The sequence below is a fragment of the Xiphophorus couchianus genome, chromosome 2 (genome assembly GCF_001444195.1).
Source record: "Xiphophorus couchianus chromosome 2, X_couchianus-1.0, whole genome shotgun sequence".
In the NCBI taxonomy this organism is placed as follows: Eukaryota; Metazoa; Chordata; class Actinopteri; order Cyprinodontiformes; family Poeciliidae; genus Xiphophorus; species Xiphophorus couchianus.
In genome coordinates, this window is record NC_040229.1 from 23,754,316 (window position 1) to 23,779,595 (window position 25,280).

General features: G+C 38.6%; 4 protein-coding genes across 10 annotated transcripts; 1 reads left to right on the forward strand and 3 right to left on the reverse strand.

Moving 5' to 3' along the window:
* Positions 1 to 1,978: 1,978 nt before the first annotated feature.
* LOC114151976 (C-C motif chemokine 3-like) lies at positions 1,979 to 2,671 on the reverse strand. Its single transcript, XM_028029565.1, has 3 exons — positions 2,520 to 2,671; positions 2,313 to 2,439; positions 1,979 to 2,214 (listed from the first exon to the last, which is right to left on the reverse strand). Exons 1-3 carry the CDS (start codon positions 2,581 to 2,583, stop codon positions 2,106 to 2,108), a joined length of 300 nt encoding a protein of 99 aa, XP_027885366.1. The 5' UTR covers positions 2,584 to 2,671; the 3' UTR covers positions 1,979 to 2,105.
* Positions 2,672 to 5,946: 3,275 nt separating this feature from the next.
* Positions 5,947 to 6,664, reverse strand: LOC114160697 (C-C motif chemokine 3-like). Its single transcript, XM_028043413.1, has 3 exons — positions 6,512 to 6,664; positions 6,305 to 6,431; positions 5,947 to 6,207 (listed from the first exon to the last, which is right to left on the reverse strand). The coding sequence occupies exons 1-3, from the start codon at positions 6,573 to 6,575 to the stop codon at positions 6,099 to 6,101; spliced, it is 300 nt and encodes a 99-aa protein (XP_027899214.1). The 5' UTR covers positions 6,576 to 6,664; the 3' UTR covers positions 5,947 to 6,098.
* Positions 6,665 to 9,480: 2,816 nt separating this feature from the next.
* On the reverse strand, positions 9,481 to 10,327 carry LOC114160701 (C-C motif chemokine 3-like). The gene is made up of 3 exons (XM_028043426.1): positions 10,042 to 10,327; positions 9,835 to 9,961; positions 9,481 to 9,737 (listed from the first exon to the last, which is right to left on the reverse strand). The coding sequence occupies exons 1-3, from the start codon at positions 10,103 to 10,105 to the stop codon at positions 9,629 to 9,631; spliced, it is 300 nt and encodes a 99-aa protein (XP_027899227.1). The 5' UTR covers positions 10,106 to 10,327; the 3' UTR covers positions 9,481 to 9,628.
* A 560-nt stretch (positions 10,328 to 10,887) lies between these two features.
* Positions 10,888 to 24,134, forward strand: anln2 (anillin, actin binding protein 2). Of its 7 annotated transcripts, none has more exons than XM_028043339.1 (24): positions 10,888 to 11,139; positions 12,266 to 12,365; positions 12,461 to 12,628; positions 12,898 to 12,981; positions 13,334 to 13,518; positions 13,692 to 13,784; positions 14,065 to 14,154; positions 14,652 to 14,739; positions 15,350 to 15,433; positions 17,058 to 17,353; positions 17,467 to 17,558; positions 18,015 to 18,144; positions 18,396 to 18,531; positions 18,848 to 19,036; positions 19,133 to 19,259; positions 19,415 to 19,463; positions 19,915 to 19,968; positions 20,057 to 20,089; positions 20,170 to 20,194; positions 20,300 to 20,403; positions 21,193 to 21,279; positions 21,628 to 21,735; positions 21,821 to 21,963; positions 22,978 to 24,134. In XM_028043339.1, the coding sequence occupies exons 2-24, from the start codon at positions 12,272 to 12,274 to the stop codon at positions 23,141 to 23,143; spliced, it is 2,625 nt and encodes an 874-aa protein (XP_027899140.1). In that variant the 5' UTR covers positions 10,888 to 11,139; positions 12,266 to 12,271; the 3' UTR covers positions 23,144 to 24,134. The 7 variants fall into 7 exon arrangements, with proteins under 7 accessions (XP_027899140.1, XP_027899152.1, XP_027899162.1 ...); XM_028043351.1 differs by lacking the exon at positions 14,065 to 14,154 and adding an exon at positions 20,738 to 20,791 and having other exon boundaries at positions 10,898 to 11,139; XM_028043361.1 differs by lacking the exon at positions 14,065 to 14,154 and adding an exon at positions 20,738 to 20,791 and having other exon boundaries at positions 10,898 to 11,139; positions 14,655 to 14,739.
* Positions 24,135 to 25,280: the final 1,146 nt, after the last annotated feature.

Below are 25,280 nucleotides of genomic sequence, written 5' to 3' on the forward strand. Positions count from 1 at the left end.
GACAATCTTAGAACTCGGAACGTTCGTAAGGAGGAAAATCAGGGCCAAAAATGTAAAATTGTGCCTTGTGAACTGGGCTTTAGCGGACACATCATCTTATCTGACTGTTTGACCGGTCCGCGGTGATTAAAAGGTTGAGGACCACTGCACTGAATCACTAAACCTGGGTCCTCAACAAGGCTGAGTCAGATCTCCCTGTTGGATTTCTGTTGTGAATGCTCTAAAGTATTTAATTCTATAAAATACTTTGTTTATTCAAGGTTTCCCTATAATTATTCCTATTGGAATTATTCCTTTGGATTTTTTTCCTTGACGATCAGCCTGATTCTTTGTCCTCTTAGTTTTCAGATGTTTAATTGTCTTTTACTCAGCATGTGACACAGCCTACTCACAACAACGTTATAGATCTTGTTATGACTCATGTCCTGTCTGCAAACGCTCTAAGTTTGAGACGTTTGTCTAACCACAGTTGTATCTTTTTTACTGTGCAAGAGTTTAAACTTTAGGAACTTCCTAAAAGGATTATTTGGAAGTTCAATATTACGTCTGAAGTGGCTTCCAAATGATATTCCTACAGATGTTTTGAAGGTTTTATTGACTTTATTATGATTCTGTTACTTTGTGACATGAACAAGACTTTTAAGACATTCACCACAGTAAAGAAACAGCAAGTCGAGGCATGTTTTTAAAATGAGAGCTAAAATGGAGAAAAAGCATCGAGAAATGTATAGCTAGTTAGAAAAATTACAATACGGCTGTAAAAGAAAGAGATTTCTATTTTCCTTCACCAATTTAAAACAATAAAATAATCAAAGTTCAGACAAAACTATTTCCACATGTCCAGTGTGTAAATCCCCCACCTCCCGTCAGACGTGAAATCCAGAATATAAGTTGGACTTTAGCTTAACAGCAAAGTGGAGATGTGAATCTATAAATCCTTCTCTACAGGTGAGAAGTATTACATAATTTCTGAAAACTTTCTTCAGATTTCCAATAAAAGATTTGACTGACATTGTTCATTTTTTGTTTTTCCATCTCTGCCATCAAATCCTCTTCTGAGAAGTCCTATTGACACCTTAATGGTTGATAAACACAGATTTCTATGTTTCCAGTTTTAGTTTCAGATAGACTTGTTTTAATCAGTTAAACAATTTCCTCAATGATAAAGAGATATCTGAACATTTGTAGTTTAGGTCCGCTCAGACCACAAACACCTGGATCTGAACAAACTGTCTGCTATAACTCCTGGTTATTCCACCAAAATATTGATTTCTGAACTCTTCCTGAGTTAAAACATTAGTGTTGTTGTTTCTAAATGAAAATGAACTTGTGTTTTTTTGTTTGATTTATTTATTTATTTATTTATTTTTGCATTATTTAAGCTTTGAAATCACTGCATCTTTTTTGCGATTTTGATCATTTCTCATTTTCTGCTACTAAATACAAAATATTTGCTTGGAATTTTGAATACATGTCAGTAGTTCATAGTATAAATGAACAATGTTCATTTTACTCAAACATACATTTATAAAAAGCAAAATTAGAGAAACTGGTCATTTTAAGTGACCTCTTAATTTTTTCCAGAGTTGTGTATATATGTGATCCGTTAGCTTTGTAAAGGACCTTATATGATAACTTAATGCGTCATGGATGCTTGTGATGTCAACAGTCAAACTCAGGCTGAAACACACATTGTAAGTTGACAAAATATATTTTGCAGTCCCTTGCTCTATAAATGTAGACAGATTTTGGCCTTTTGGATTTTGTTGACTTTGCTGTTTATCGGGTTTCCTTGATTTTCAGTTTCTGAGCCCAGTTTTTCATTTGTTTTCATTCTGTGTCAATTTGTCATTTCCCCTCTGCTCTTACAGTTCTGCTGTACATACATTCAATTGTTTCAGATTTGCCTTCCAACACGTTTTAGTTGTCAGAAACTCGAACACTGAGTGTAAAGTTTAACATCAGCAAAAGACAATGCGAGGTCAAAAATGTCTGAGCATTCACTTGTTGAAGTTTATTTACATACAAAACAAATTAAAGCTTATTCATTCCAAAAACAACAGGCATTTCCATAATGTATTTCACATAAATACAGTCCAGGATGCTCATTGTTGCAGGCCGCTGCCTTCAGAGTTGATCGTTCGATTGTAAGCCTCCTCAACCCATGTAGTGGACTGTCTGAAGCAGATTAATCGTCCCTTTACAGTCTCTACTCTGCAGATTGTAAAAACAAAAAATAAATCAGTTTTATCCTCTTTGGACTTGAAGTCCAGTTTCTACATCTTGTTGAAAAAATGAAAAAGGAAACTCACATGTATCCTCTTTTCAGGCAGGAGCTGTGGGTCCTTGTTATGTCCACAATCATTTTTCTTGGCACTCTCATGTTGCTGAATTGGTCACAACAGGTTATTGGACCTGTGTTGTACTGTACTGCGTCAACTGTGAGGAAAGCAAAGCGAGTCGGCATGAAAATATATATCAGATGTGTTCAAATTGAAGAACAAACAGAGATCACTCACGTATGGCGTCGCAGCAGCAGGCGATGATCAGTATCATTCCTACGGACAGGCAGAGAGTCTTCATGGTGTTGATGGTGGAAGATGATGGAGGCGATGATGTTCTGTTGCTTCTTGTTTTGCTATGATTGTGACTGAGCTCTGCGACGCTTATAAATCCTTTTCAGTGGGGAACCAATTTTTTTTTTTTGAGGTGGCCATTTTTACAAGCTAAAATTGTCTGCAAAAAATTTCCCCCCTCTAAAAAAAAATCGATTTCACAGGAGAGAAATGTTAAACCGCTGCCGCTGCTCAGTTTCACAACGTCACTAAGTCACTGACCACAGATGGGTTGCAGAAATAAAGATCTTAATCTCTGTGACACTTTACTCACTTTACTTTGTCTTTGTATTTTCCTTTAAGCTGTATATTTAAAGGTGAAGTATATCACACCTTCAGTATTTTGAAACCATCATTTTTATACAGAGTAGAATCATGTCTAGATTAGTGTGATGGAGACCAGGGGCTCCATCCCTATTGATTATTGATATTTATTTACAGAACAAATACTTTTTGTTTCATTTCTTTACTTCAGTTTGTTTGGTGTTGGGTTAATTGAGTATGACCTATTGGGTGTGTCTCCTCAGAAGGGTGGAGCAGAAAGAGAGACAAGTGCTCCAGGTGCAGGTTAAAAAGCTGGAGCATACCATGTCAACTTATATTAAGTTTAATTTAATCTTTTGATTGACGTTAAGATTAATTTGTTTCTCATTTGCATGCATGTAAATATTTATTTGTACCATTTATTGTTTTGTGTTAGGTTTGTGTAAATTATTTCTTGTTTTGTTTGTCACCCCTTTACCTGAATGGGTGGAATTGGGCAAAGGATAAAGCAGCTTCTTTGTTTCACTGAGGGATGGGTGTCGTTGTAATGGTGACCCGCAGCACCAAATAAATCTACTCCAACTATATTTTGTTGCCATGCCTCACCTCCTTTCGATGCAGTGCCTCTGCCGGTCAAAGTGACAATTAGGTTAGGCTACCTTATTTGCACCCATTGGTAGACTTTTAATGGGATTCAGTCGGTACTTGGGTCAAAGTCAGCAACACTTTGTTCTCAACACTTTGTATCACCGTCCCGTCCAAATCCAAGTTAACTGGGGTTGGATCCTCACTGTGGTGGCTGTGGCAGAGTCAAAGTCCCCTTAAATGAGCTGTTTCGGCGGTGCTATGGTGGCGCCAGGGCAAAGCACGACCCACATATTTAGACCTTAGTCATCATAATGGTGGTCGCAGGTTCAATTCCCAGCCTAGTGACATTTGCCACATGTCTTCCCCCTCTTTCCAGTTGAACTACTACCTACTTTGGTACAATGAAAGACAGAGATTAAGACGTAACTTACTTATTATATCAAGTGTAAAGTCTCTTCTGGTCAGATGGGTGATAGGACTGAGATGAAAAGTGTTGACCTGCCCATCCATGATCAATGACCTGCATGACCTGTGTCACTGTGGAAATGATTTATTGTTCTGTCCAACATTAAAACACTAAGATCTTTAGTTCTTTCCTGACCCAAATCCTCAACTCATTGATGGGCTTGCTGCTTTCTGAATTTATGTATTTCATTGGGGTTTGGGTATGTTATATCTTCATCATGGAGCACAGGATCATAGTGACATCAACTGTAAGGAATGTATTAAAGTCCTTGAACGTAAATGGAAAACTGTTTCAGGTTGAAGGTTATTTACTACAATTATTTTGTGTCAAACACTAAATAATTGATGTCAGTCAGTCTGGAGAGGCTCTTAGCACATTTCTCAGGCTTTGGGATTCAAGAGCTGTTTGACCAAAAAGATCACTTAGGCCAAAAAATATATATCTTGATGATGATAGCTATATTTGGAGGATTGACAAGATAAAAGGCTAACTTTTTGGAAACTGCAAGTCCTGTTACATCTGGCATAAAACAAAAAAGAACATCATCTTACAGAACCATGAATGCTGCCATCTACCAGAAAGTCCTGATGGAGAATATTCTGACATCGGTTTGTGACCTCAAGCTGAAACACTAGGATTAGGCAGAAGAACAATGATCTCAAGAACAGCAGTAACTCCATCTTTGTTGGAAAGAAAATGATAAATGTATGTTTGGAGAGACCTAGTCAAAGTCCAGCCTTAAATCTAGTCCAAAAGTCATTTCATTTCATTTCAATGTGGCTGAAATGAAACAATTCTGCAACAAAAAGTGGATCAAAGTTTATCCACAATAAATACTCAATATTAGTTATCACCAACATTTGTTATTTCCATGAATAAAATTACATTAAATTTAGTAGAATAGAATAGAATGAAATATACTTTATTGATCCCCAATGGGAAATTGTTTATCAGCTGACAGGCTACTCCATCCAAATTGTTAAATATTAGTAGTACAAACATAACCACAAGCAATAAAATGTATTATATAAATATATAAATTTTTATGTATAAGAACTTCTATATATGAATAAAAATAAATGTTTATCAATAGCTAAATCTGTCATGTTGGACGCTACTCGCTTAACCCACATGCAGAACACAAACAGGAGATGGAGGAACCAGATAAATTTAATTTATTGATGAACATATCAACAGTTAGTGAAATGTGAGTAACTTCGAGACCCACTGAATCCGGGGCGTCAGCGATCTGAGGGCTGGGGAGGTGACAGGTAAGTGGGTTGTAGGAATTATGGGGGAGGAGTAATGGAGCGGGCTTACTGGGAGAGAGGAAGTGGATCCGCCAGGGAGGGAAATGGTTGGGACGTTGGAGTCCGGGTTCTTGCGCAAGAGAGAGGTGCAGTCCAAGTTCCGATGGCAACTCGAAAAGTGGCACGTCGGACGGCGGGCAGGTAGTCGGGCCGTTAGTCGACCGAGGGGCAAGCTCCACGAGAGGAGTCCTGCGAGAAGGTCAGAAAGACGGTTCAAATTAGCTGAGTACACGAATAAATTCTCGGAGAACTAAGCTCAGAGGGGCTCAGGGTACCAAAACAGGTATAACACTCCGGCACTGTTGATGAGGCTGATAACGCACAGGTGCGCGGGGACCATTCTCCTCCAGAAGCTTCCTCATGGCTCCCCCTGGTGGACAAAACAGCTCCCTACGAGTACAAAAACTCCAGTATCTAACAAAATCAGATAGATAGATAGATAGATAGATAGATAGATAGATAGATAGATAGATAGATAGATAGATAGATAGATAGATAGATAGATAGATAGATAGATAGATAGATAGATAGAAAGAAAACTATTCAATTAAATTTAATGGATCTAGCATAGATAGATTTGATTATATATATGGGATCTGTTAGTTTTGTAAAGGACCTTATAGGATAACTTAACACAGTCTGGCTACTTATGATTTTAACAGTCAAATTCACTCTGACAAACACACATTGGAACATGACAAAATATATTTTTCAGTCCTTTATTGTATGAGATGAAAAATGTCTGAGCATTCACTTGTTGAAGTTTATTTACATACAAAACAAATTGAAGCTTATTCATTCCAAAAACAACAGACATTTCCATAATGTATTTCACATAAATACAGTCCAGGAGGCTCATTGTTGCAGGCCGCTGCCTTCAGAGTTGATCGTTCGATTGTAAGCCTCCTCAACCCATGTAGTGGACTGTCTGAAGCAGATTAATCGTCTCTTTACAGTCTCTACTCTGCAGATTGTAAAAACAAAAAAGAAATTAGTTTTATCCTCTTTGGACCTGAAGTCCAGTTTCTACATCTTGTTGAAAAAATATAAAGGAAACTCACATGTATCCTCTTTTCAGGCAGGAGCTGTGGGTCCTTGTTATGTCCACAATCATTTTTCTTGGCACTCTCATGTTGCTGAATTGGTCACAACAGGTTATTGGACCTGTGTTGTACTGTACTGCGTCAACTGTGAGGAAAACAAAGCGAGTCGGCATGAAAATATATATCAGATGTGTTCAAATCAAAGAACAAACAGAGATCACTCACGTATGGCGTCGCAGCAGCAGGCGATGATCAGTATCATTCCTACGGACAGGCAGAGAGTCTTCATGGTGTTGATGGTGGAAGATGATGGAGGCGATGATGTTCTGTTGCTTCTCGTTTTGCTATGATTGTGACTGAGCTCTGCGACGCTTATAAATCCTTTTCAGTGGGGAACTGAATTTTTTTTTTTTTTGAGGTGGCAATTTTTCCAAGCTAAAATTGTTTGCAAAAAATTCTTAATGGTTAAAAAAAAATCAATTTCACAGAAAAGAAAAAGTTAAACCACTGCTGCAGCTCAGTTTCACAACGTCACTAAGTCACTGACCACAGATGGGTTGCGGAAATAAAGATCTTAATCTCTGTGACACTTTACTCAGCATTTGTCTTTGTATTTTCCTGGAAGCTGTATCTGTAAAGGTGAAGTATATCACACCTTCAGTATTTTGAAACCATCATTTTTATACAGAGTAGAATCATGTCTAGATTAGGTTAGGCTACCTTATTTGCACCCATTGGTAGACTTTTAATGGGATTCTGTCGGTACTTGGGTCAAATTCAGCAACACTTTGTTCTCAACACTTTGTATCACCGTCCCGTCCAAATCCAAGTTAACTGGGGTTGGATCCTCACTGTGGTGGCTGTGGCAGTCAAAGTCCCCTTAAATGAGCTGTTTCGGCGGTGCTGTGGTGGCGCCGGGGCAAAGCACGACCCACATATTTAGACCTTAGTCATCATAATGGTGGTCGCAGGTTTGATTCCCAGCCTAGTGACATTTGCCACATGTCTTCCCCCTCTTTCCAGTCGAACTACTACCTACTTTGGTACAATGAAAGACAGAGATTAAGACGTAACTTACTTATTATATCAAGTGTAAAGTCTCTTCTGGTCAGATGGGTGATAAGACTGAGATGAAAAGTGTTGACCTGCCCATCCATGATCAATGACCTGCATGACCTGTGTCACTGTGGAAATGATTTATTGTTCTGTCCAACATTAAAACACTAAGATCTTTAGTTCTTTCCTGACCCAAATCCTCAACTCATTGATGGGCTTGCTGCTTTCTGAATTTATGTATTTCATTGGGGTTTGGGTATGTTATATCTTCATCATGGAGCACAGGATCATAGTGACATCAACTGTAAGGAATGTATTAAAGTCCTTGAACGTAAATGGAAAACTGTTTCAGGTTGAAGGTTATTTACTACAATTATTTTGTGTCAAACACTAAATAATTGATGTCAGTCAGTCTGGAGAGGCTCTTAGCACATTTCTCAGGCTTTGGGATTCAAGAGCTGTTTGACCAAAAAGATCACTTAGGCCAAAAAATATATATCTTGATGATGATAGCTATATTTGGAGGATTGACAAGATAAAAGGCTAACTTTTTGGAAACTGCAAGTCCTGTTACATCTGGCATAAAACAAAAAAGAACATCATCTTACAGAACCATGAATGCTGCCATCTACCAGAAAGTCCTGATGGAGAATATTCTGACATCGGTTTGTGACCTCAAGCTGAAACACTAGGATTAGGCAGAAGAACAATGATCTCAAGAACAGCAGTAACTCCATCTTTGTTGGAAAGAAAATGATAAATGTATGTTTGGAGAGACCTAGTCAAAGTCCAGCCTTAAATCTAGTCCAAAAGTCATTTCATTTCATTTCAATGTGGCTGAAATGAAACAATTCTGCAACAAAAAGTGGATCAAAGTTTATCCACAGTAAAAGACTCAATATTAGTTACCAACATTTGATGCCAGTTGTTATTTCCATGAATAAAATTAAATTAAATTAAACTAAATTAAATTAAATTGTATAAAATAGAATAAATGAAATATGCTTTATTGATCCCCAAGGGAAAATTGTTTATCAGCTGACAGGCTACTCCATCCAAATTGTTAAATATTAGTAGTACAAACATAACCACAAGCAATAAAATGTATTATATAAATATATACATTTTTATGTATAAGAACTTATATATATGAATAAATATAAATATGTAAACAAATAAAAAACTAACAAGCCTGCACATGCAACTATACATAAACTATAAATGAGTGCAGAGAACATCAGATTTAAGTAACTCAGAGTTATTCAGATTACAAGGGTGGCAGAACTAATTAGGAAAACAATTCCATTTTGATATAAGTTTAATATAGGTCTGTTTAGATAGCTTGTTTTTTAATCACAATGGAAAAAATACATTTTATGTTTACCCAATCTATCTGTCTGAAATCACTAAATGGGAAATATTTTAAATGCTTAAAGTAATATTTCTCCTATTTATTTTTGAGACGATGTACTAGCCCTTTAAAACTTAAGTCAGTGCATTAGTCATTGTCTGGTTTATGGCTGTAAAGATTTCCGTATTTCAGTGGGTCTGCATGTAATTCTAAGAAAGCTATGAACAGACACAATGTTATTTTTAAAATTAGGAAGTCAGAGTTCACCCTTTCAATGGTTGGATTATAAATATAAACTGAACATTCATGTGTCGAAACGCACCATGACTCAGTTCCTCTGTTTTTGCAAATCTGTTTGCAAACAGAGATGAAGGAAACATTGATCACAACTCTGCTGGGAGATCAGATCAGAGATAAGACTGCCACCGCAACATATTTAGATTGCAGCTTTCACACTTTTCACACAGCTTGTTGTTCAGAGGGACTTTCAACCCTGCACCCATGCTACAGTTAAATGTTTATACCTAAATCAGATAGATAGATAGATAGATAGATAGATAGATAGATAGATAGATAGATAGATAGATAGATAGATAGATAGATAGATAGATAGATAGAACACTTCAATTAAATTTAATGGATCTAGCATAGACAGATTTGATTATATATATGGGATCTGTTAGTTTTGTAAAGGACCTTATAGGATAACTTAACACAGTCTGGCTACTTATGATTTTAACAGTCAAATTCACTCTGACAAACACACATTGGAACATGACAAAATATGTTTTTCAGTCCTTTATTGTATGAGATGAAAAATGTCTGAGCATTCACTTGTTGAAGTTTATTTACATACAAAACAAATTAAAGCTTATTCATTCCAAAAACAACAGGCATTTCCATAATGTATTTCACATAAATACAGTCCAGGAGGCTCATTGTTGCAGGCCGCTGCCTTCAGAGTTGATCGTTCGATTGTAAGCCTCCTCAATCCATGTAGTGGACTGACTGAAGCAGATTAATCGTCCCTTTACAGTCTCTACTCTGCAGATTGTAAAAACAAAAAAGAAATCAGTTTTATCCTCTTTGGACCTGAAGTTCAGTTTCTACATCTTGTTGAAAAAATATAAAGGAAACTCACATGTATCCTTTAATAATGCAGGAGCTGTGGGTCCTTGTTATGTCCACAATCATTTTTCTTGGCACTCTCATGTTGCTGAATTGGTCACAACAGGTTATTGGACCTGTGTTGTACTGTACTTTGTCAACTGTGAATAAAACACAGCAAGTCGGCATGAAAATATAAATCAGATGTGTTCAAATCAAAGAACAAACAGAGATCACTCACGTATGGCGTCGCAGCAGCAGGCGATGATCAGTATCATTCCTACGGACAGGCAGAGAGTCTTCATGGTGTTGATGGTGGAAGATGATGGAGGCGATGATGTTCTGTTGCTTCTCGTTTTGCTATGATTGTGACTGAGCTCTGCGACGCTTATAAATCCTTTTCAAAGAATTGTTAATGGTTAAAAAAATGTATTAAACAGAAGAGAAAAAGTTTAACCACTGCTGCTCAGTTTCACAACGTCAGTAAATCACTGACCACTGAAGTCACTGACCTCACTGACTACAGTGGTCAGTGACTTCTGCAGTCACTGACCACTGGGTTGCAGAGATAAAGATCTTCTGTACAGAAGGACTTTACTCAGCATTTGTCTTTGTGTTTTCCTGGAAATTGTATCTGTAAAGGTGAAGTACATCTTCACCTTTGAAACTGAAGTTTTTATACAGAGTAGAATCATATCTAGATCAGATTAGGCCGAAAATGGGTAGAAATACGAGAGAAAAAGTAGTAATTAAATGAAGAGTATCTGTGTTTTCATCCGAGTCTTTATCCAAAATTGACAGCAAAGTTATTAAATATTTATTTTGGATCTACTATGGATAAGGAGTGCCCACGCCCATTCCTCGAGAGCTACATCCCACAGTTTTTAGATGCATCCCTTCTCCAGCACACCTGAATCAAATGAGCTTCTCATCAGGCCTCTGCAGAGCTGAGCGACTGCTGGTGAGGCAATATACTTTATTTTAGTATTTACAGTGCAACAGCTTGGACCTCTGATTCCAATTTCATTGCAGTAAAGATGTTCCATTTTCGTGTCCATAACAGCAAAACATCGATTTGAATTGCTTGTTTTATTGTTATGTAATGAAATACAGGTCTCCGACCTTGTTTGATGACAAAACGTCGAGCTGCGCAGAGCGTCAGTATATTACGGTAGGAGCAAGAGTCCATTTGCACGCTCCGCTGACGTCAGAGGACCCGCTGAAATTCAAAGTTAGAGACGGACACTGCAACATCTGAAGACAAGGAGGCTGTTTTCTCGATTTAATGCAACTTAGGTTTGACCTGAATCGAGTTTAAGGTTTTAAGACATATTCTCGGGTAAGACACTGACAACTAATTTGGCTCTTATGTTGAGAAATTCAAGCTTTTTTTCCGCTTATAATTTCAACTCGCAGCTAAGCTAACGTGACTATGGCCCACTGTAAATAAAATGGCTCGTTTTAAACACACAACATCTGTTAATGTTGAAAGACCAACGCTTGATATTATATGTTGCCTCCCTAAAGTTAGTTAAAACAGTTGCCACTTGGTTTTGTTTAGGTTTCTTGTGTTGGCTTGAAAACTGTGTGGAGCAGCTAGCTAGCAGAACTAGCTACCTGTTTTACCTGCGGTTCATTTGAAACCTGCAGCGAGTTTGAACGGGGCGTTGTCACCCCTTCATTCACAAACGTCTTCTGTGTTTACTGCATGTGTTTCATAAAAATATATTTTTAGTCTAATTTGAACAATTGAGTGTTTGTTTTTATTGAACATCAACAGGTGTGTTGTGTGTGTGTATATATATATATATGTGTGTGTAAAACAGCTGGTCTCTGTTTATTATTCAAGCTAAGCTAACCTCTGATTACCTCTAAAAGCTATTACTGTGGTGAGATTGATGCAATAGTTATTTTGTGCTGTGTTCACGTATCAACATTTAATTATGTTATTATTTTACCTGAGTGAAGTTGCCCCCACCCCCCACGCACACACCTTCTTCAAATCAGACAAAATTGGTGTCAGCTATAAGGTATTAATGAAAGGTTAAAGGTCAACCAGCCTCCCCACTTTTATGAAATAGGACAAAATTGGTGTCAAACTTTTTGCACAAATGTAGTCGAGTTAATTGACACCCATTTCGTCTGATGTGAGGAAGGTGGGGGGGGCTGGCTGACCTTTGATGACCTCTAGAAACATTCTCTATATCTTTAAAATGATAGCAGCATTAACGAAAACTTTTGCTGCACAAACGTTTGACACCAATTTGTCTGATTTGAAGAAGGTGGGGGGCAGGGAGCAACTTCACTCAGGCCAAAGTAGCAAGAAGTACTGAATGAAACTTTTTGGGCAAAGTTGTTTTGTTAATGGGTGTTTCAGAGTTGTATTTGTTATAGTTGACTCTGCTTTTATATTTGATTTGGAGAGAAGAAAACCTTCGACATGCTTGTTTTGTGTCCGTTTTCAGTTCATCATGGAAGCTGGGCAGGAAAATGGCAGCAATGTCACCTTAAAGAGGCAGAGGGAACCTCTGTCGGACACTGAAGACAACATCGTCCCCGCAGCAGGTGTGCTTTTGACACCATTTACTACAACGTTAAGAACCAAATCTTTATATTTGCACTGTGCCAATCTTTAGCAAGCATTCATTTTGCTGTTTCAGATGTAAAAGATGGACTGAAGCGACGGCGTCTGGAAGCAGCTGGTCAGGAGAACCTGACTCCTGAGCCATCCTCATCTGGACGTCTAACGGAGTTCCAGGCAAAACCGGACACACCGGTGATCCCGTCGGTCCGTTCCCGAGTCCAGCTGCTCGCTCAGAGAAAAGACGGTAACTTCATCTCATACTACTGACGTTGGCGTGCTTAAGTTGAGTCTACCCGCATTTACATTAATCTGTAGCAACTTAAACTTCAACCTCAGATTGAATCACGTATAAAAGTCCCGTCTGCCTTCAATTATTACTGATGATTACCTGTTGGAATCAAGTCTAGCTGTAATTATAGAAAAATATGTTGATATTTGTCAAGACGTTGCTGAATTGTTGTGGAAATGCTGGCATCGCACTGCGGTTTGTAATGATAAACGTTTTGTTTTTAGGGTTTTTTGCACAGCGTTCTTTCTCTCACCCAGGAAATGAAAGCCCATCGGTTTCCAGCAAGGGTGTCAGTGAGCGTCTTCTCGGTAAGGATGCAAATAAGATCACACCTTTACACCCGTCTGTAGAGGAAGTATTATCTCTGTGCTCGGGGGAAAGGATTTCCTTTAATTTGTTAAATTTTTATAAGTAAAGAAAGCAGAACTAATTGCATCACTGCTTTCTTAGAAAATTGCCGTTGTGTTGTTTTATCTCCAGGTCAATAAGAAAGTCAAATAAATGAATAAAAGTGCATTATAAATGCTCTGAATATTATTTTGGAAATGGTTTAAACCAAAGAAAGTGTTTTTGAAGCAGTTTAGTAGGCTAAGTAACTATTTATTTGAAACAGTGGTCAAGAGTCAGCGTTTTTGGCTGCTTTTATTATTATTTTTCCAGGTGAGGAAGAATTTCATCAGCGGCTGGAGCGTTTTAAGGCACCAGCCTCTCAGGCCGACACCACCCAAACGCCGAGCCCTGCCAGCTCCTGCCCCCGGCCCCGCTCCGACTTTGTGTCTGGCATTCGGCAGAAACTGCAGTGCACAACAACGCCCAGCTCCAAACAGGCTTCCATCATGCGCCAGGTCGGTTCTGCTGCTACAGATACCGGGTCTGTCTGTACATCTTTGATGTTTGAGTTTGCATAGTTTCATCGCAAAAATACTGGCAGCCTGAATAATGAAGTTATAAAGGCTTGTTGGTAGAATCTGAATATTTTTCTAGCTTTTTTAAAAACTTTTATTTTCCTTTTAATCAGGAACGGGAGCTGGAGTTAAACCAGTTGCCTTTCCAGCCAATCAGTAAGAACGCTTGGCTGAAAAGGTGCGGCTCGGATTCATCAATAACTCAGGTGGGTTTGAGGCGTCAGTCCCATTTATCAGGTGTATTTTTATGTAAATTATAGTTTATGGGTTTGATTGAACATGTTTGGAAGATTTACTCCTTTAATTGATTCATTTTAACAAACTTCCAGTTGAGTTTTTCACCAAAAGCTGATTCTAACAAATGACCATTACTACACTTTATAGCACTTTCCTCTCTACCTTTTTTTACTGTTTATTTTTAGAAATTGTGTTTGTGGTTGACTCTTAACATTTGTTTTCTATATTACTTTATAAAACCATTAAAAGGGAGGGCCTCCTGCTGGCTGCTCTTCCCCCGCCTCTCGGGTTCCTGTGTCTAAAAGGACATTTTGTTGGCCTCCCATTCAGCCCTGGGATGTGAGTCGGTGATTTAAATGTAACTTCACTGACTGGCCACCTTTTGCACTTTTAACACTTGGGTAAAATGTGGAGTGGTACACATTGAGTTGGATTTAAAAGGTCACCTCTTGGGTGCTGTGGTGGCCCAGTGGTTAAGCACAACCCACATATGGAGGCATTAGTTGCAGGTTCGCTTCCCCGCCTGGTGACCTTTGCCACGTCTTCCTCCTTCTCTCATTACCCACTTTCCTGTCAATTTACTATCAAATAAAGGCCACTAGAGCCAATAAAACCTTAAAATAAATTCACCTCTTTATATTCTCCTCAGGATTTTACTTTCTTTCAGCTCTGACACAATCCTTTAGGACACTAGTGTGGTTTGGGGAACATTATTTCTTTCTTACACAAATACATATTCAAACAGTTTCTGCTTAAATTCTTACCATATTTGTTTACCTGAATACCACAACAACCTTTCCTCGTATCCTGATGTCATTACTCTTTTTCTTCTTCAGCAGGTTCCTGGAGACGTTGAGATGAAAGATGGGAGTTTTACTGACATGTTGACATCTGTGGCTACGACACCTTCTGGAAATATAACGGGTAAGAGTATTGACTGAACTTTCTCCTGAGCTTGTTTGTCTTAAAGAAATCCTAGAATTGAATCCAAGGAGCTGAATGAGGATAAATAAACTTTAGTTTGAGTCTCAGGTTAAATTAAAAAACTTGATAAATTTCTCCGCTCTAAGGCTGCAAAAAGAAAAAGTGGACATTTAAGTATTGCGGCGACCATACTGATGACCATACTAACTCCATTTTCATTTGGAGTTTATCACGAAGTTCCCACCACTCTCCCTGGATTTCTGATCATGTTGCTCACTAAAGACAACGATTTGTGGACAGAGTGAAAATGTTTTAGTTGCCAAATGGCATCTGAAATTTTCTACCCTTCCAGTAAAAAAAAATCTGAAATCTGTTGTTAAAGGGAATTTGAACTGTATCAATGTATGAAACATTGTTTTTGCAAGACCAGGTTTTGCCCCCTTATTTTAAAATATTGTGCTAATATCTGACATTTCTTTGCATTTGTTTTGTCAAATTCATTTTATTCTAATTTGACTTTTCGCAACTCTAAATATTGTAGATTGTTTGCCAGAATAAAGGATAAAAGTCTGAAGTGACGTAATTGGACTCAGAGCTTCTCCCTCAACAGGTGAAGGAGCGGTCGCTGATGCTCCTGCAGCATCTAAAGAGCTTAAACTCAACAGAGAGGGGCAGAAGGAGAGCGTTCCTCACGGTGAGGAAGCAGGAAATGAGAACAAGCTCAAGCCTGCAAATGTGAATGCAGAAGAGCAGCCAAGGTCCCAACACCCAGAGAGCCAGACTGTGTTAAAGTTGTCTTTCAGTGATGAGCACAGTCTGTCTGATCTGCACACAGCTGATAAGCACAGCTTCTTACAATCAACTCTCCTAGATGAGTCAAACACGAAGGAAACAAGCGAAGTTTCCAGCGTAACTGAGGTGGAAAAGTCTGAGGTGTTTCCTTTTGACGAAGATGATACGATGGAAGGTTCTACATGTGGTGAAGAGATTGAGCCTTCGACTGATGAGGAACTAAGGGAGTGGAGATATCCTCAAGGAAACTTGTCAGCTGACGAGGAGGCGCTCTCAGAGGAGAGAGTGTTTAGTGAGGAGAAGGAAGAAGAAATGAAGGCAGCTAGAGAGGGGAAGGAGAAAAAAAGTGGCTTGAGAAATAAAAGTGATACTGCTGATATTAGAAGTGCTCCAGAGCTAGATGTCTCAGAAAAGACAGCTGGCTTTGGTGAACAACAGGAAGATGAGAAGCTTAGACCAGAAGAGAAGAGGAGTGATGGAGAAAACGGAGTAGATGACTGCTTGATAAGGAAATCGGCTTTAAAAACCAAAACACTGAGAGAGAAACCATCAGAAAATACAGAACATGAAACCAACTTTGAAAACGAAGCTCAACCTGGTGGGAGGGATGAATGTCAGGGTTCATCTGAGATCCAGATGTCAGACTCCCATCAGGGGAAGAGGGCGGTTTTAGGTGGGCTGAAAGCAGAAAGCTCAAAAAAGGTCACCTTTACCCTGGAGCCGGAGCTGATCACTGGCTCTCCTTTATCTGAGAGCGACGCCTCAGAGGAGTCCAGGGCAGACACCGGTCTGTCAGGTGAGATACGTCTGAAAAGCTACTTCTCAGAGGAGCATCCCTGTGGTGAAGCACTTTGTGGGTGATCATTTTCCACTGGTGAACTGGGAACACTGGGTTCACAATAAGAGGTGATTTTAGAAAACAGAACAAGCTGTCATTGAATGTGAGCTGTACTCTTATTTTACCTGTATATCAATGTAGATGTAGAAGATGTAAACATTCATAGAGCAGCAATTAATTTCTAATTGTAGGACTGCCTAATCACTGACCCAAGTCATTAAAAATTAGGTTTTTACTAAAGAGTCCTAGTTGTATCATATGTACAGATCAGGCAGGAAAATAAATCTGAAGATCTTTAGCTTATCCCTTTAAAAGGTTTAAGCCTATCAAATAAGAGATTAAGGGATAACTCAAGACTTGTGCATAATGTTGTATTTGCATTAAGACGTCCTCCTATTAATAAAGTATTTCTCAACATAGTGAGGGTGTTTTATGAATGAGTAACTTCAGCCAAACACTTCCTTATTGGAATAAATTACCTTAAAGCTTTCGATAAAATACTGAACTTGGATAAAATGGCAGCTTTTGTCTTGTTTTTGAATGTTTCCTTTGCATATGTGTGAGACGCAAGTACGTTTTCTGCATTTTGAAGCTGATCGCATATGCACAGATGGATTCATGAACACAATTTTATGTGGATTGTTTGGTTTTGAAAAACCTAAAGCTAATTTGAAATGTTTCTCATCAGACGCAGGGTCAAACTCTCATGATGACACCAACTCGACAGAAACCATTGAGAAGATGTTTGAAGAGGTGCTGGAATATGCTGGGAGTGCAGAAGAGGAGGGACGAGTTGAGGAAGACGGAGAGGATCATGACAGTGGTATCAGTTCTTGTTCTGTTGTAAAGAGTGGTGAGAAGATTGAAAGAGAGGAAGAGCCCAGAGGAGAGGAATGTGATGAAAACGATGAGCTTCTTACTTTTCCTCAAAGCGGCATCCTCTCTCCTCTCAGCAAGTCTCTTGAAGCTGTGGTTACCCCACTGGTAAGAGCGGTTTACACCTTTGCTTTGTTTAAATTTCCTCAAACCTTTTCAGATTCATGAACTTCAGAAACAACAGTTTCCATAACTTCTCTGTTTGTGATATTTTCCATCAGCGACTGGCTGCGGCCCAACAGTCTCATCCTCCACCGTTGCGCCTGTCTCCAGAGGAAAGCAGCACTCCTCCTGAATCTGCTCCTCTGTACAGGTTGGAAAGGATTTTACTCATTTTTGTTTAGCTAAGTGCAATTTAAGAACCATATAAATCCATAAAAGAAAGTTAGAGATCTAATTTCTTTGAATATAGATGTTTTCATCTACACATTCACACAGATGTGTGTAAATGAGGAAATTGAATAAAGAACTTGCTAGTAAAAAGTTGCAAATGTGAAAATATAGAGCTAATGTACATTTCTCCTAACATGTGGGATTTGTTTTTGTTTTAGAAATAAGCAAAGCAAAATGTTTTACCATTGGAAAAAACATTTTCAAAAAAATAATGTCACTATTAGAGGTTCTTCATGAGATGACAGTAGTTTTTAAACCATGTCATCTTGTGTTCAAGTTTCATAGTAGTTTGATTCTAGTTTGCCACACATGACAGACGGCAGGTGACGGGTTTGAGTAAACGGCCTTCACTAACCTGATGGTTGTTGTTTGACAGCATCGATGCGTACCGCACACAAGGGCAACGTAAGCTGCCAGCCATTCAGAGCGTGACTCCTGTGGTTCAACGACGAACGCCAGAGACGCCGAAGCCCAAAGAGTCTGCCAACACCAAGGAGAAGATAACTGTGAGAAGCACGTTTTTGGTTTTTTCCTTTACATTTCCTGATATTTGTTTAAAAAATAGTGTTCTGAAATTAGTTTCTATTTGTCCTTTCCTTGACAAAGATTTAAGTTTCTTAAATATTCTTGAGCTTCACATGTGGGCTCCATAACCAGCTCAATTTAGTCAATTTAACAAAGTTATTTTTATTTTCCTTAGATTTCTTTGAATCTGTTAACTGTTTACATTCCAACTATACTGTGTGTGGTTGCTCAGGCTCTGAATGAAGAAGCTGGGAAACTGCAGCTGGTGATCAACCAGACGCTGCAGGCGCTGAGCTGCTGCACCGATGAGGAGCACGGAAGAGGCTCTCTGGAGGAGGCCGAAGCTGAGAAACTTCTGCTGGTGTCCTGTATGAAAACCACAGCATTTTAAACTGCACACTGGGTGTTTAACGGTCATGTTGATAGTGAATATTTCTCTACTCAGGATAGCTAGCAAGGTGGTGAATCTTTACTTTTATTTTTCTTTTTTGATAACATTTAAATTTGCAGTTTTAGGCATTAACCTAGTTAGTAAATTTTGTACGGCACATTTCCCAGATATTATCACTTTGCTTTACAGGATTAGGTCAAGCTGTGTTGCAGCAGATAGGCTGGGGGTAAATTGTGAGGTTGTTTTATTTTATTTTTTTTCTAAGTACCTTCTCTCCACTTTTTGCTCTTTAGGTGAGAAACGGTCTGCTCTGCTGGCAGAGGTGTCCAGACTGCGGGAGGAGAGGAGCCTGCAATCTGAAGAGGCTCCAAAGGAGGACACGGACTACGTTTCCCAGCAGGCCTGCAGAGGAACCATCAACATCACCAACATCCAGCTCCCTCTGAAGGTTGAGTTTGTCTGCTCGTCGAACAGCCGTCCAGGTAGAACCACAGAGTAGCAAAGTTGTAATTCTCTCAGTCAAAGATTAAGGCACAAATGTTGCTTAACAGACTGACTGGTTTGTTGAACTGGTCTAGGTCGACCGAGCCACTATTTTTTCATCCTGATCCGCTACGGACCGTGCAACGTCATCGCCACGCCGCTGGCCACATCCACCGACGCTCAAAATGGAGACGCCGTCTCCTTCCCGACTGCAGTCACTCTGTGAGCTGCACCTATTCCTCTGTGCTGTTCTTCTTTTTACAAGTTTTTGAAAACTAAACACTAAGCTAAATTATTTCCTGATTTTTAACTGCTGAATTATAGTTTCCAAATAAAAACGTTGCACTACAACTGACTGTATTTATTTAAAATTTCAGAAAGGATATACGCTCGTCTTTTGAGATTGATGTTGAAGTCTACAGCCTGGTGAGACGTTCATTTTGATTTGTAGACTTTATTGCTATGGATGTAAGCAAAATTTAATGGTGCAATAATTTTTTTTGCTGGACTTTATTGGGTTACAGACGTATATTACAAATTTTGAAACGTGTGGCAGCCATATTGAAAATTTAACCTTGAAATTTCTCGGGAATTTTCAGTTTTCCATCTCAGAAGCCTTACTTCTGAGATCATTGTATTTTTCACTTAATTCAGACTACAGAGCAAAGTGCCAAACCCTCCTTTAGCTCATTCTTTTTTCTTTTTTTTTTTTGTAGTTGAATGTCCCAAAGTTCTACAAAAAATTTTTAAAAACAATCTGATATTTTTGAGTAACTTTATTCATCTTATTTGCAATTAAATGCATTTGTGTTCTGGGTATTTTTTAAACTGTTTATTTTTCTGTAGTTAATTTTTAATTTTTTTTCCCTCAAATTAGTGTCTGAGCTCAGGATCCACCAGTACCACAGACCGGACCAGCACCAAGTCCCGTGTAAGTGAGCGGTTATTTTCCTCAGAAATTCAAAGCATGTTAATGAAAGCAGTCTAACTTTTTTGTGTGTGTGTGTTGACATAATCAGGTCACACCAAGGAAGTTTCTGAACACCCTTACAGTAAGAGTTCATCTGTAATCATGCTCTGTGGTTTTAATGATCTGTTTCGTGCGTCACTTTAATGTCGTCTTGTTGTTTAGCAGAAATCCAGCAACATTTTCACATGTAAGTTGAATTTCTTTTCAGATTCAACTCTTTGTATTTGCTAAACTCAATGAAGGTTATATTATGCAGTTTCATGATTCGTTGTTTTTGCTCCTCTACCTTAAGCTCCTGCTGCTCTCAACACTCGCCGCTCCAGTAACTTTTCTCTGGTGGGTTCCCACAAGATCACCTTGGCTTCACTGGGATGCAGGAAATTTCCTCTTGATAAGGTAACTTATGATTGGTGCTATTTTAATGTGAAGGTAAAACAAGTCTCTCTTACTCTAGTCCTAAACGGTCACATAATTTACTGAGCAATATAAAACTAAACAAACCAAGCCGTGATTTTCCTCTTGACTCAGTGGTTTCTGTTTTAGCTGAATCACAAAGTGAACCGCAGCTTTTCTCTCTGGGTTCTGCACATTCCTGCACTGTTCAGTTTTATCTCCCAGTGCACTGTTATCACTGTTTTAGTCACGTTGGTTTTTGAAGTCCACACCTGGGTGGTCTCACTGTTGACATGTCTGTCCCCCTCCCTCTCTCTGTCTTTCTTCGTCCACTCAGATGAAATTTGATGGCAAAATCAGGAGGCTGCTGGGAGATGAATTTCAGGAAAAGGTTTCACTTTTTGTTTGTTTTTTTTTTTTTCTTTAACTTCCATCACTCTTCACATGTCTTCCCTTTTCTCTTCCTCTATCCAAAAACTAACCAGCTGCTTGATTTCAGTGATAATTAACACGAGTTATGTTTTTTTTTCTTTTGTTAATTTTCATATTTTTGAAAGTGTTATAATTTGCTTCCTTAGTTTTTTCTGTGTGAATTCATCCACTTCAGTCCCTTTGATCAAATCGTGAGGATATTTATGCCCAGTTTTCTTCAACACACACAGAATGAAAATTAGTTAAAATTTCCTAACCAGATTTAGATTTAGCTCAACCAGAATAGATAAATATGACTGAATTAAGTCTTTTCTCCATGTTCTATTGGTTTGAATGTGACTCCTCCTCTTGTAACTGCAGGTACCATTTCTTTCGCCACTGGAGGGCCACATCTACCTGAAACTGGACAGCGAGGGCCACTCCGATGTGCAGCACCAAGGCTTCCTGGTCAGCAATGTTACCATTTTGTTATTTACTCCTCTTTTTGCTACAGCAGAGTTATGGCTCCCAGGAGATTTTTTTGGACTTAAAAACCTGTCAGCATCACTTGGATTTGTAAAGAAAATAAATCTCCACTTTTCCTTTGTCTATGTGGAAAATGACCTCCCAGTCATTGGCATGGACTACTTCTCCAAACACAAACTTTTGTGAATATCCAAAAGATTATTTTGAGACCAACAGGTGATGCTAGCAGGGAGGGCGGTTTCTGCAGACATAAGTAAAAATGTCTCCACAAAGAGGATGCTGGTTTTTCAAGAGAAAAATCCTGGGATTGCTTCTGTCTTTTCTCTGCAGACGATGTTTGAGTTGATCAGTGGATTTGGGGTGTGGAATCGGCGATATTTTGTTCTGGAGGAATGCAACTTGTCCTACTGGAGCAACCCAAATGACAGGGAGACCAAGGTAGCAATCGACCAACAGGTGTTTAAAAAAAGGAGAATTAAAAATCCATCGGGTGACGATTTGATTCTCTGGTTGAATCCTTCAGGAAGCAGAAGGCAGCATCTCTCTGTCCAGGTCTCCCAGTCAGTGCGTCAGGCCCGTTAAGAGAGATTCCTGTGCTCGACCTTTCACCTTTGAGCTGGTGAACGCCTCTCAGCAGGAAGACCAAAACCAGGAAGCACTGTCCAAGTAAGTTCATATAAAACTGCCAACATGACCCATCCCGCCTGGTAAAACATGAAACGGTAGAACAGGCATAGCCTGTATTCACTTAAATTACACAGATAATGAATGAATGAACAGTTTCCATAGGTTGGTCTATTAATATTTGCCTCTATTTAGGTCAGGTTAGATCATGGTGTTTTTCTTTCATGTTTAAGGATAAAAGATTGTTGGACAACATGAACAGTAAAAGCGTTTGAAAATATTTTCATAAAATTATTCATTGTGATTAATCTTCAGTCTCTTTTCTTTTATCTCTGCCACTCCTGATCAGCTCTAGTCTTTGGGCCTAAAATGTACATCAGTTGTGTGCATGACAAAAGGCCTTCAGATGAATAATAATTAACCAAATATCTGCAGCATGCAGAGAATGGCTGAAGGGCTCTTGAAATATAACACATTACACCAAGCTGTGCTTAGTAATTGCAATCCTGCAGACAATCATTTGAGATGATGATTGCGGTTTGATTTTATTTTTCTGGCATAATTATAATAATAATTGACATGCAACTTTTATTTAAGTTCAGCTTTATTATGTAGTAAAAGTACAACAGTTTCCCACTAAAGATTACATTTATAAAGTTAACACAAATATTTACTCCTGGGTTTTCAGTACAATTTAACTGTTTAAGTCAATGTTCATTTTTTTAAAAATTTGTATGAAGTTCAAATTATTCTAGATCATCCATCAAGCCGTTGTTGACCATATTTGTAATTTCTGGCATTTTCCATTTTGTCATAAATTCAATCTTGAGGAGTAAAACTAATTTTTTTTACTGAAGTTACTAAAGTAATCCTGGATTATGTTGCTTTTTTTTATTCTATTTTTTTTAATGATTGAATCAAGTTATTTATGTGACAGTCTGTCTGACTTGTGCTAGTTTGTATTTATTTATTTAAATCACCATAAATGTGTCGGGCCTTAAACTCAGAATGTGTGAGCTGTTGATAAAGGAGCTGTGTTTGCGTTGGACCTCTCAGGTGTTGGTTCTCGGCTGACACCAAGCAGGAGAGGTTGGACTGGATGGAGAAGCTCAACCAAGCCCTGCTGGACTTCCACACGTGGAGCCGTCCCCCGGCTGAGAACCAGGCGTTCAACACGTCCAACATGTCCAACAGCGGGAACCTGGCGGAGAGCATCCTGTAGCGCGAACAGAGTCCTGGAATCAGCTTTTAGGCTTTTGGTATGAGCTGATATTGGAGATTAGATTAGAAATGTGAGAAACACGATGAAACATCTCATGTTGATTTATTGATGGGAGACTAATTCATTTTTCTGTTTTAATCCTAATCTAATCTATAATTGTTGGGTTTCACTTTTATTTGCAAACTTCGTTGCAAATTGAATATTTTTAGTATCATGTTGTCAGATTATTTTTTTTTTTTTTAACTGGTTTTATTTTTTGCAGGATTTCATTTGGTGAGCAGCTGCTCTGTTAATGGTCACTTTAAGTTGTTGTCGCCTTTGCTATTACCAATATTTACTTCTGTACATGTACGGATTCGGATTCTATTTTTATTGTTCAAGCTTGAAGGATAAATAATTGTGATCAATACACTTGACAGTAAAAATAAATGTATGACTAACGCAGGATGGGAGTCTCAGTGAGAACGTGAAACCGATCAAAAGTCGTCGTCTCTGTTAAATGTTCGGGTTTGGCTGCATTCAGAAGGCTGAGGGACAAAAAGCCTATTGTTGTTTCTGGGATTTAATTAAGTGGAAGAGAAATATACAAACTTATTTTATTCACCTTGATGTGAAGGAGGAGAGTTTGGTTGCTTAGACTTTATATATTCCTAATTTACAAAATATTACCCTTAATATCTAAATGGTAGCAGTTTCTTTTATTTTTCTTTCAAAATGAGATTTTTTTTTTTTTTTAATATACATATGGACCTTTTGATAATCAGCATTGCTGGCATCTTGTCTGACTTCATTCCCAGCACATTAAGCGTTCATCATTATTACAAATACAAAGATCCATTTATTTACTGACGTAAACACGTATGTAAGGTGAGGGTAAATGATTTTTTCTGTTTGGTTTTCTTTCCCCTCTGTCATGTCGTTGGTTTTCTTGTATATGTGCATTTTCAGTCTATTTGTCTGAGACAGCATCAATAAAGTCTAAGGATTGAAATGGCTTGGATGATTAAATCTGGCATGAAAAACACAAATATCGCTAAGTTTGAATGCAGTGCATTGCAAAAATATTCTTTCTTGAATGGTGAAGTTTCACATCAAACGTCCAGATATTTTATCACAAAGTTTGTGATGGAATAATTAGGATGTAGAGGGAAAATGATGCAGGTTTTGGAAAACCTTTTACAAATTTAAAAACTGAACAGTTTAATGTTTTAAAATCACTTTACATTTAACTCCAGCTTCATTATGGTGTTGCGTCGCCGTGGAGTTACGTCTACCAGCTTTCCACATAGGAGCTACTTAGCGTTGCGTCTCCATTGGATTTAGGTCTGGACTTTGACTAGGACAGTATAAAAATGAGTCTAAACCTTTCTGTTTCAGCTCTGCCTGGCGAACTTCCTGCCCAGTTTCATGGAAGCTTCTAGCAGGTTTTCCTCCTGAAATATCCTGCATTCATCTCCACCTCCCTTCCTGCAGCTTCACTGTCTATAACCCCACAGCATGATGCTGCTGCCGCCAGGTTTCACAGTGGGATAGTTGTGTCCTGTGGTGCATGTGCAAGCCAGAAATCTTAGTTTTGGTCACAAATGATTAAGGTGTCTCATTTCACATTTGCTGTCTCCCTAATGTGGACTTCTTGTCACTTTTTTTTCTTAAAATTCATCAGTCAATGCCAGATTTGTCACGCCTGTGACTAATGGTTGTCCTGTTGACGGTCTTCCACCTGAGCTGTAGGTCTTTGCATCAAATCCATTGATTTCTCTGCTTGTAATACAACAAAATAAGAAGCTGAAGCTGTATTTATGCTTTTGTAGGACATTTTACTGGTGTATAGTTTCTGCTTTAATGTAAAGTCATTTCAGTATCAACAGGAAAGGTAAATATTTCCTGCTCTCTTGTTTGTTTCTTTCACACCTGAGTAGCAGTGTGTTGTATGTCGTGCCAACTAAAACTGAAGCTCTGCTCCACATTCTGAGCCTGCAAGAGTCTGACAGGAAGGCGGCTCAGGTCAGGAATGTCATACAGGAAGTGGTCTAGAATTAGACTTCCTGCTCGCTCCTCTGGGTGGAGGTGCTGCTGGGCGTCATTAAATCTAAGGTGATGACAACAAGGAGGGGAGGGGGGCTACACCTATTCAGCT